The sequence below is a fragment of the Coregonus lavaretus genome (genome assembly GCF_964263955.1).
Source record: "Coregonus lavaretus genome assembly, chromosome: 15".
NCBI classification, from domain to species: domain Eukaryota; kingdom Metazoa; phylum Chordata; class Actinopteri; order Salmoniformes; family Salmonidae; genus Coregonus; species Coregonus lavaretus.
Window position 1 is genome coordinate 40,553,869 of NC_140002.1, and position 10,723 is coordinate 40,564,591.

The 10,723-nt window shown below is 42.1% G+C and overlaps 1 protein-coding gene across 3 annotated transcripts; it reads left to right on the top strand.

Moving 5' to 3' along the window:
* Positions 1-389: 389 nt before the first annotated feature.
* LOC311142886 (heterogeneous nuclear ribonucleoprotein U-like protein 1) lies at positions 390-10,309 on the top strand. Of its 3 annotated transcripts, none has more exons than XM_084178600.1 (16): positions 390-544; positions 962-1,236; positions 1,459-1,875; positions 1,969-2,185; positions 3,026-3,099; positions 3,208-3,347; positions 3,488-3,587; positions 3,710-3,822; positions 3,926-4,192; positions 4,327-4,449; positions 4,541-4,669; positions 7,605-7,773; positions 8,460-8,729; positions 8,813-8,979; positions 9,095-9,241; positions 9,329-10,309. In XM_084178600.1, exons 2-16 carry the CDS (start codon positions 999-1,001, stop codon positions 9,437-9,439), a joined length of 2,682 nt encoding a protein of 893 aa, XP_084034726.1. In that variant the 5' UTR covers positions 390-544; positions 962-998; the 3' UTR covers positions 9,440-10,309. The 3 variants fall into 3 exon arrangements, with proteins under 3 accessions (XP_084034726.1, XP_084034725.1, XP_084034727.1); XM_084178599.1 differs by having other exon boundaries at positions 390-532; XM_084178601.1 differs by having other exon boundaries at positions 412-487.
* Positions 10,310-10,723: the final 414 nt, after the last annotated feature.

Here is a 10,723-nt window from a genome sequence, read left to right on the forward strand (position 1 = left end):
GACAATGGGATAGTACAAGGAAATCTGTATGGGAGATAGTGTCATATAATGGGAACAGAAGGGAGGAAATTATGTTGTGTAGAATGAGATTAGGGCATAGGGGATTGAATTCCTCTTTGAAATTGATAAGGAAACTGGAGTGTGTACTGGTAGAGGAAACGGTTGAAAATGTATTATTATTTTTGTGAAATGTATGATGTAGATACCGATAGGTTGTTTGACAGGGTCAGAGAGGTTGGACGGGAATGGAGTAATGAGGTTTGTAGGGAATTATTTTATTAGAAATGATTGGTTAGTTAAGAGAATATAGAGGCATAGATAGGTCATGACCGGCCTCACACTCCAGTACAGTAGGTGTATGCGCCTGTCAGTTGGTTGCGATTCGCCCATAAAATGCAAGCGCAAAGATGTTTACAGCTTCGCTGAGGAGGACGACGACGGAGGGAGGGAAGGCTTCGGTAGCTACAGAGTCGTCCATTTTGTTTCAGTTGAGTTGGTCGCTGCATGAATCTCTAGCAAGGACATTATAGGGGTGAGGAAAGAGGTTAGGAATGCACGCTAGTGTATTTTGAATGTAAATTCACATGACTTAGCTACACTATACTATCTAGCATGTATAACTAGATACGTTTGTGTACAGCTAGTTGTGTTCGTGTGTGGTGACGTCAGACCTTTGCTGTCTCCAGTAAAAATGTACCTAGCTAACTTTATGAAAACTGTTGGCATTTTTTAAACGTGCGTTGTTTCGCAGTGTATTGTATGTTTTTGCTACGCTAGCGATGTCCATGCATGGTCGTGTAAAAGAAAATAGCTAGCTAGTTAACGTTAGCTCAGATGCGGCACCAAGATGTGTGACTAATGTAACTAACTACAGTAGCTAGTTAGCTAACGTTATCAATGTACTAGGCGGTTAGGTACATTTCTAAACTAAATTCCTTGTCTGTGCACTCATTTCATACAGATTGGGATTTCTGATCACTGAAGAAGTTGCATGAAAGATGAGTGGAATCAATGTGAAGAAGCTCAAAGTCAACGAGCTGAAGGAGGAGCTTCAGTTGCGAGGCCTGGATACTCGTGGGCTGAAGGCGGATCTTGTCGTAAGGTTGCAGTCGGCACTTGAGGCCGAGGCTGCAGGTGAAGGGGACGGGCCACCGAGTGCCGATGTTGGAGAGGAGGGGGATGAGCAACACAATATTTGTGGAGACGCTGGAGATGGTGATGGCCACTCCGATGAAGGTACACATATTGGGGGTTCAAAGTGTATGTAGACAGTTGTAAGATTGCACCAATACAGCCACGTCCACTGTTGTTCACAGATTTGTCGTTTTCAAAGGGATGGTACTGTTTGTTTCAACGTGACTGGTGGGCTGTCAATTGTAACATGCAGATGAAACTGCTGTACTACTCCAAATATGTAAAACAAGCAGCTTGTGATACTGACACTGTTTTCCTTACTAGTTAAAGATGATGGGGAAGAAGAACAAGATATTGAGGACAATGAAGTACAGTTCGTCCCGCAGGCAGAAGAGAAACAGTTTGATGAGGCGAATGGTGATGGTGAACAGAGTGAAGAAGACCGCCAGGATGGGGCACAGATGTATGGTCAAGTCCCTGCAATGGGATATGGGATGGTCGATTTCACAGAAGATGTGATGAAGCCACAGATTCCGCAGGCGTGTGAGTCAGACAAAAGACAAGAGCCACAGTTAGCAATGCCAGAGCCGCAGGTGCTAGAAGCAGAGATGGAGGAACCAGATATGGAAGAACCGGAGATGGAAGACCCAGTGCAACCAGAGCCAGTGCAACCAGAACCACTGGAGTCGGCATCAATTGAGCCTGAAGCAAAGCCTGTGGAGATGCCTGAAATTAAGCCAGGTCAGTAATAACTTGTTCATGCTTAGTATATTCTCTCAATTCACACTGTTGCTTAAGCAGTAATTATTGACAACATTGTCGTCTTTGTTGCAGAGGAGTTTGTGATGAAAGCGGAGTTGAAAAAGGAGCAGGAGCAGTTGAAGGAAGAGAAGGAGCCACAGCAGCCAAAGGCTCATCTTTCAGAGCCAGCCAATGAATGGGAGGCTGAGCAGGCGACCCAGGCCAAAACGGAGGATGACCGATACAGCCGTAAGAGGCCATACGATGAAGGCCGTGGCTATGGATACTATGAACATCGGGAAGAAAGAAGGTACAGTATATATGTGTTGAAAAACTTTTCTAAGTGGAACAAGTTTGAAATAGGGATGGGGATTTAAAATTAATTTCACTATTCGAATACTAACATGAATTATAGTCGAATATCCAGATATTTGAAATGCAAGTTTTTAACCTGAGCATGCTGCGCAAGTGAAAGGCTGGATCTCTATTGCTGCATCTGCGGAGGTGCCTGTGAGATTGGAGCGAGCAGATGGAGGCATAGAGAGAGAATACTTGAGTACAGCCAAGACTACCTAACTTGTAGCAGCGACAATGTTATTTATCATCCAATCTAACAGTGCCTGTCTTGACTGGAGTAGCCTAGAGAAGCTAGCTAGGCTAATTGAGGCCACATTTTGCGCCTTCTCCCCAACCCCATTTGGCTAAATCAACAGCCTACCTGTTGGTTGCTTGTTGTAGCCTACTCATTCTAATTTCGCTAACTTTTAATTCTGTCATTTTATTCAGTTTTGCATTGCATTAGTGAACTCTCACTCCCCTTGCTACACATTGAGCCTCTTTGCCGCTTTGATTGGCCAACATAAACAACAAGCTACAAACGTGAAGGCTACCAGAATTATGTTTTATTAAATTAATAATTTTAAATGTCATGGTATATCCTTGTATGACATATATTATAATTTAATTCAGAAAAAGCATTTCCAGTGTTAAAACAGGCCCATAAAATGTTTTTGCACAAAAAAATTATACTCACACAAGTATTCCAATACTAACGCCCGTTCGGATATTCCAGTAACCGTGCATATCCCTAGTTTGAAAACACTCTTCAGAACTATACCCCTAGCTTATGCTCCACTCTCTCGTCACACAGGGCACGTTCTCCCCAGCCTCCAGCAGAGGAAGAGGAAGAAGATTTTGATGACACTCTTGTGGCTATTGATACTTGTGAGTGAATGTACTATGTTTTGGGATGGTAGTAGGATTTGTTTGAATGGTTTATTTGTTTAAATGGTTTATTATTGACTCTTAATGAGATGGTTTTGTTTTTCACAGATAATTGCGATCTGCACTTCAAGGTATCGCGTGACCGGTATAGTGGATACCCGCTCACCATCGAAGGTTTTGCATACCTGTGGTCAGGTGCACGGGTTTCCTATGGCGTCAACAAAGGGCGTGTCTGCTTTGAAATGAAGGTAGAGTATTTCCTTTTTAAATGAAGTTGCATTTCACTTAGGTGCTTTGCAGATGGAATATTCAGGTTGTTTATTTTGCTGTTGAGGAGTCTCATTCGATTTTTATGAATAGTAATTTGGTGGATGTTTTTCTTGCCCAGATAAACGAGGAGATCTCTGTGAAGCACCTTCCCAGCAGTGAGCCTGATCCTCATGTAGTGCGCATTGGCTGGTCCCTGGACACCTGCAACACACAGCTCGGTCAGTTAAAAAAAATGCTTCTGTACTTGAGCTGGAACATTCAGGATTATGTCATAGTTATTATCAATATTTTATGTGATTTGAAACTAACACACAAACTCCTACTTTTACCACTGTACCAGGTGAAGAACCATTCTCTTATGGCTATGGAGGAACTGGCAAGAAATCTTCCAAGTGTAAATTTGAGGATTACGGGGAAAAGTTTGGTGAAAACGATGTCCTTGGGTGCTACATTGTAAGTGTTTGTGATGGTGCAGGAGATTCACTTAGATTCATCTGCCTAATAGAAGCTAAGTACTCAATAAGCCTAAACGTTTTCCTCTCCATGTCTTGTTCAGGACTTCGATAGCGGTGAGGAAGTGGAGATGGCCTTCTCAAAGAACGGGAAGTGGTTGGATGTGGGCTTCCGTGTGTCACGGGAGGAGTTGGCTGAGCGGCCGCTCTTTCCCCACGTTCTTGTGAAGAACTGTGCCATTGAATTCAACTTTGGCCAGAAAGAGCAGCCCTTCTTCCCCCTGCCCGAGGGATACACCTTCATTCAGAACGTCCCTCTGGAGAACAGGATGCGGGGAACAGTTGGGCCTGCCACCAAGGCTGACTGTGAGGTGAGTGCCAGCCATGTTGGATCGTCAAGTGGATCATTTAAATGTTTTTCTTCATTAGACTAGATTGCTTCTGTCATCAGTAGCTGTGAGATGCCATGACCAATTGCACGTTTGACCCTCTTGTTTTACCTCAGCTGTTGATGATGGTTGGCCTGCCTGCGTCTGGGAAAACCACTTGGGCCTTGAAGCACGCGGAGGAGCACCCTGCAAAGAAATACAACATCCTGGGCACCAACACCATAATGGAGAAGATGAAGGTCAGTTGTTATCTTTGTTTGAACACAGAATCCTTCAGTCTTGGTCTTTAGTCAAGTTCCCCTCTAACGTAATGAAAACCGCCACCCTCAGGTGATGGGGCTGCGGCGTCAGAAGAACTATTCTGGTCGCTGGGATGTCCTGATCCAGCAGGCCACACAGTGTCTGAACAGGCTGATCCAGATCGCTGCCCGCAAGAAGCGTAACTACATCCTGGATCAGGTACTGTCTGATTTCTCACCCCATACTATGTTTTTGTGCTCACCCCTACCCACTGCTGTTCACTGATGCACATGTCCATTAATTGCACTCTGTGATGCGGTCTCTCTAGTGTAGAGGCCTTGATCAACATCTGAACTCCTGGAAGTTATCACCCTTTTCATTGTGCTGAACATGCTGCTGAAATCATTCTTTCTGTTTTGCTTAAATGAAAGCAGTATTGCAATTGTATGTTTTTACTCAATATTTTTGGATTTCCTCTGTATGACCTGTTGAAAGAGCTCTAAGCTGTACAAATAGTCCATGTCTATAATAAGATGTTGAAAAACAAGTAGACACTGCCTGGTGGTGAGTAAGAAATACACCTTCTGTTCTATAACTGTAAGATTAGTTCAAGTTTAAACTCAATCACATTTGATGTAAGATAGCTGATTTATACATGCTGACAGCATATGGAACTTTTGAATGTTGTATGTTAAATAAATAAAACCTTACGGTAAGTGAACTAACATGTTTGAATTTACAGGGCGTTTGCTCAAGTTACTCAAGGTAGGTAAGGTCCTGGACATGCTTAAGGATGCCATGGAGTAAGTGAGTATTAACAGGTAGGTAGTGTGTGTTGTTATTGTCATGAGACAGATGGACTATTGACAAATGGGTAAGTAAATGGGGACCCTGTTATTGTAGGTGAAATATTACACAACTTTAAAAACAATTAATTATTTGTTAATTTAAAGAGGTCATTATCAGAGCAGTGGCATAACAAATACGTGCTCCACAGAGAATAGTTAGAAAAACAGGTAATTGATTGTCCTTAAGGGTTTACCTGGAGAAAATTTAATTGATTTGACAGATTTTGTTTTTCTACTGTTTAATTATATGGAAGTGAATGTGAGCTGTGTGGCAGAAGGGATTCATGGGTACAGTGGGGGGAAACAAAATATTTAGTCAGCCACCAATTGTGCAAGTTCTCCCACTTAAAAAGATGAGAGAGGCCTGTAATTTTCATCATAGGTACACGTCAACTATGACAGACAAAAATGAGATTTTTTTTCTTCAGAAAATCACATTGTAGGATTTTTAATGAATTTATTTGCAAATTATGGTGGAAAATAAGTATTTGGTCAATAACAAAAGTTTCTCAATACTTTGTTATATACCCTTTGTTGGCAATGACACAGGTCAAACATTTTCTGTAAGTCTTCACAAGGTTTTCACACACTTGCTGGTATTTTGGCCCATTCCTCCATGCAGATCTCCTCTAGAGCAGTGATGTTTTGGGGCTGTCGCTGGGCAACACGGACTTTCAACTCCCTCCAAAGATTTTCTATGGGGTTGAGATCTGGAGACTGGCTAGGCCACTCCAGGACCTTGAAATGCTTCTTACGAAGCCACTCCTTCGTTGCCCGGGCGGTGTGTTTGGGATCATTGTCATGCTGAACGACCCAGCCACGTTTCATCTTCAATGCCCTTGCTGATGGAAGGAGGTTTTCACTCAAAATCTCACGATACATGGCCCCATTCATTCTTTCCTTTACACAGATCAGTCGTCCTGGTCCCTTTGCAGAAAAACAGCCCCAAAGCATGATGTTTCCACCCCCATGCTTCACAGTAGGTATGGTGTTCTTTGGATGCAACTCAGCATTCTTTGTCTGGCTTAAGCAGGGGGACACGTCTGGCACTGCAGGATTTGAGTCCCTGGCGGCGTAGTGTGTCACTGATGGTAGGCTTTGTTACTTTGGTCCCAGCTCTCTGCAGGTCATTCACTAGGTCCCCCCGTGTGGTTCTGGGATTTTTGCTCACCGTTCTTGTGATCATTTTGACCCCACGGGGTGAGATCTTGCGTGGAGCCCCAGATCGAGGGAGATTATCAGTGGTCTTCCATTTCCTAATAATTGCTCCCACAGTTGATTTCTTCAAACCAAGCTGCTTACCTATTGCAGATTCAGTCTTCCCAGCCTGGTGCAGGTCTACAATTTTGTTTCTGGTGTCCTTTGACAGCTCTTTGGTCTTGGCCATAGTGGAGTTTGGAGTGTGACTGTTTGAGGTTGTGGACAGGTGTCTTTTTATACTGATAACAAGTTCAAACAGGTGCCATTAATACAGGTAATGAGTGGAGGACAGAGGAGCCTCTTAAAGAAGTTACAGGTCTGTGAGAGTCAGAAATCTTGCTTGTTTGTAGGTGACCAAATACTTATTTTCCACCATAATTTGCAAATAAATTCATAGAAAATCCTACAATGTGATTTTCTGGAGAAAGAAAATCTCAATTTGTCTGTCATAGTTGACGTGTACCTATGATGAAAATTACAGGCCTCATCTTTTTAAGTGGGAGAACTTGCACAATTGGTGGCTGACTAAATACTTTTTTCCCCCACATCTATTTGCTCAACCTTGTAAGACTGCGTTGTAAACATGGCAAAAATTGATTAAAAGATGCAGCATATTTTTGTAACTGAATAAAAAAAAAAAAAAAAAAAATGCAACTGTTCTTTTGTAATGTAGAATCTGGCCTGAAGTAGCTAACGTTCTCAGCTTTTCATTGGAAACGTTGACCAGTTGAGAACTTGCAAGAATTTACCCAATAGATGGCTTTCCCACAGGGGGCCAGTATAAAAAAAAAAAAAAAAAAAAAAAATCACTAACTGTAAGTCGCTCTGGATAAGAGCGTCTGCTAAATGACGTAAATGTAATGGCTAACATGGGTCCCCAAAGTTCTTTCTCACAGGAAATGTATTCCAGACACAAGTAAGTTGTTGGGTTGTGAGAGAGAACCATATGTAGTTTCAGAACAGTAAATATAGGCATGGAGAAAAAAAAACTCACTTTCATCGTTGCAGGAATCCAATTTCCCTCCTATGGAACGCAAAGCCGTAACAAAAGCAGACAAGTGAACAATAATGAACAGCTTCTACTTCTTTCTTGTCACCATTGCTAGACAAATGTATATGGATCAGCCCAGAGACGAAAAATGCGTCCTTTTGAAGGTTTTCAACGCAAGGCTATTGTAATTTGTCCCACGGACGAGGATTTAAAAGAGCGAACGTTAAAGCGAACTGATGAGGAAGGGAAGGATGTTCCCGATCATGCTGTATTAGAAATGAAAGGTAGGAAATCCATGGATAACAAAAATCAAAAACCACACAGACAATGCATTTCCTATGTTTTTTTTGTTTTATCGAAAACTTGGAAGATCCCACCCATCCCCCGCCCCCCTTCAAAGAGCTATTTCCACCTATCATCCTTCATTCTCTTATTTGAACCATTTCTGTCATCTTTCTCATTCATCTATTTAGCACTGCAAACTCAGGGTGCAGGGTGACGTCCATTTCAAGTGTTGGTTTTGATTCTGACCCTTGAAGGATGAGATTTTAATAGATGATCAATTGAACATTTTACCAAAACCATTGGCAGTGCAATTTCCAGTACCAAGGGAGTACAAAAAATGCTCCATTTATTACTTAAGCACTAACTGAGGACATACGCCCACAGGCTATGCTTCCGTAGGCTATGCTTGTGATTTTCAGTTGCTAACTCTCCCCTATCTACATATTCATAACTCTCCTTAGTTTTGTTATTTTTCTATTTCCTTTTCCTCCCTAAACTGGAGCAAATTATCCCGTCCCTTGCTGTATGTTTTGCTCCAATTCTGGTATAACTCTCCTCCACTTCCCTCTTTTCCCTTCCTACCCCTTCCTAGTATTGTCTATCAGATAGTAATAATGATTTTCTTTGTCTTTCGACGGCGCCGCTATACTCGTCCTGACAACGCCTACCCCTCTGCTTCCTGTAGCCAACTTTGTGCTCCCAGAAGCTGGTGAGTTTCTTGACGATGTGACCTTCATCGAGCTGCAACGAGAAGAGGCTGACACGCTGGTAAAGCAGTACAATGAGGAGGGCCGCAAGGCCGGCCCACCCCCAGACAAACGCTTTGACAACCGCCAAGGAGGATTCCGTGGTCGCGGTGCACCTTACCAGCGCTATGACAACCGTGGTGGCCCCCAAGGTGGAAGGGGAGGCTATCAGAGTCGTGGTGGACCCCAAGGTGGCAACTTCAGAGGAGGTGAGGCAGAAGGTTTCTGCTGAATTTCTGTGTTTTTTTGCGTTGGTGTGCCTACTTAACTGCCTTCGCTTTACACTTTACAGGGTATAACCATGGAGGCTACCAACAGAACCGCTGGGGGAGCAACCGTGATGGTGCTGCAGGAGGACAACGTGGCTACAACCGCAACCAGCAATCTGGAGGGGGCTACAATCAGCACCGCCAAGGACAATATAACAAGGGAGCAACTGGGAGTTACAGCCAAGGACAGGTAAACTGTGTTTAATGGCATCTCCCTACATGTGGTTCTCCCTCTGGAATTTGTTCCTCTGTCAACTCTTCACCACTCCTTCAAACTTTCTGACATTGTATGTTTTAATTTGTAGCCACAGACATACAATCAAGGCAACTACAACCAGGGTTACAACTACGGCAGCTTCAGCCAGTACCCAGGTTACAGCCAGAGCTACAGCCAAACTCCCGCTGCTGCTCCTGCTGCCACTGGACAGACCTACAACCAGCAGTATCAACAGGTGAGTAGCTAGTTTCTTAGGTTGGCCTATATATCATGTTCACCTGTCTAAAACTCAGTTCATAATGTCTTGCTCTCTCTGATCCAGTATGCACAGCAGTGGCAGCAGTATTACCAGAACCAGAGCCAATGGAATCAGTACTACAACCAATATGGTAACTACAGCCAGGGTTCTCAGGGCTCCCAGGGCACACAGTAGGCCTAAAGTAGTGCACTGATGAGATGGATCTCATTCCCTCAGCAGCATTCCATTGCTTATCCTGCCTGCAGGCTACACCTCTGCCTTTTCGTTCTCATACCCTTAATGATTAGTCTTCCCTTTCTTATAGCTTACATTTTCAAGTTTTATTAAGGGTCTAGTTGTTTTTCTTTCCTGTTTTTTAGATACAGGATTTTTGTTCATGCCACGACACAACGTTAGTATTATTTTTGCAGTAGGTCCTGCAACAATTTAGTAACATGTAGCTTATTTGTCTTGCCTGTTGTAGACCCTGGCTATTTGAAATGAGCAACAGTGGTGTAGTTTAACATGCACATGTAGTGCACTTTTCAGTGTTGTGCAGTGATTGTTTATTAGAGCTCATAAAAGGTAGCTGGGATTTGCATGTGTACATTTCAATGTGTTTTTAAGAGGGATGGAATATTGTTGGACAACATTGTTTTTGTTTTCATATTTTGCCGTTGACACATTACATTTTTAGTTTTAGATTCTAGATCAAAGAATCATACGTTTTTAAAGAAATTGGTGGTCTGGACTTTATCATTATTCTCATTTTGATTTCACCCATGAATATTCTTGAAAACATACATTTTGATTACTTTTTTCTATAACCTGTATAAAGAGAGAGTGATTGTAAAACCCACATTTATCAGCATTTGTTTCACACCATTTAAAAAATATTCTGTAACTTGTCCCTCAAGTAGTTTTTGAATCTTGTGATCATTAACTAGTTTTAATGTGTGATTGTAAAATTTTATACCATGTATGTAAAACAGCATCTGCATGTGGTTCTGTGTTCAATCAAAATGTAATATTTTTGTATTTGAGAATATAATCTGAAGATTTTTACTTTGTCTCTAGTTTTTTATTTCTGTGTTGTTTCCTTGAGTATGGCTCACAAGTCCTCATTTTAATTATGGATCATTACAAGAACCACACAGCTATAACCTTGGACACCTAATAGTTAGTGTTTTAAAGGCACATTGTAAAGAAGTAATTAGGTGGTTTGGGGTTAACCTCCTCCCTGGGTTAAACTTCCTGTAATTCTCACAGAAACCACTTTTTTTGGCACACTTTCATTGGCTGACACTACTCCTCCTCAACTAAAATGTAATTTGTCTAATCTCAAAACGATTTTGAGGTTCATTTATCTAATATTCCCCCCAACCCATCATAATGAGGATATTAACAGTGAGATGTGCAATTTCATTTTACTTTGATATTCAATTTATTTAATTAAAGTAAGATACCTAGACTTTAGCT

Bases quoted from the DNA above. Each gene is read 5' to 3' on its own strand.
- LOC311142886 (XM_084178600.1), top strand. From the start codon at position 999: ATGAGTGGAATCAATGTGAAGAAGCTCAAAGTCAACGAGCTGAAGGAG. The intron at 4,193-4,326 runs GTGAGTGCCAGC...GTTTTACCTCAG, and splicing joins CCACCAAGGCTGACTGTGAG to CTGTTGATGATGGTTGGCCT. The intron at 4,450-4,540 runs GTCAGTTGTTAT...CGCCACCCTCAG, and splicing joins CCATAATGGAGAAGATGAAG to GTGATGGGGCTGCGGCGTCA.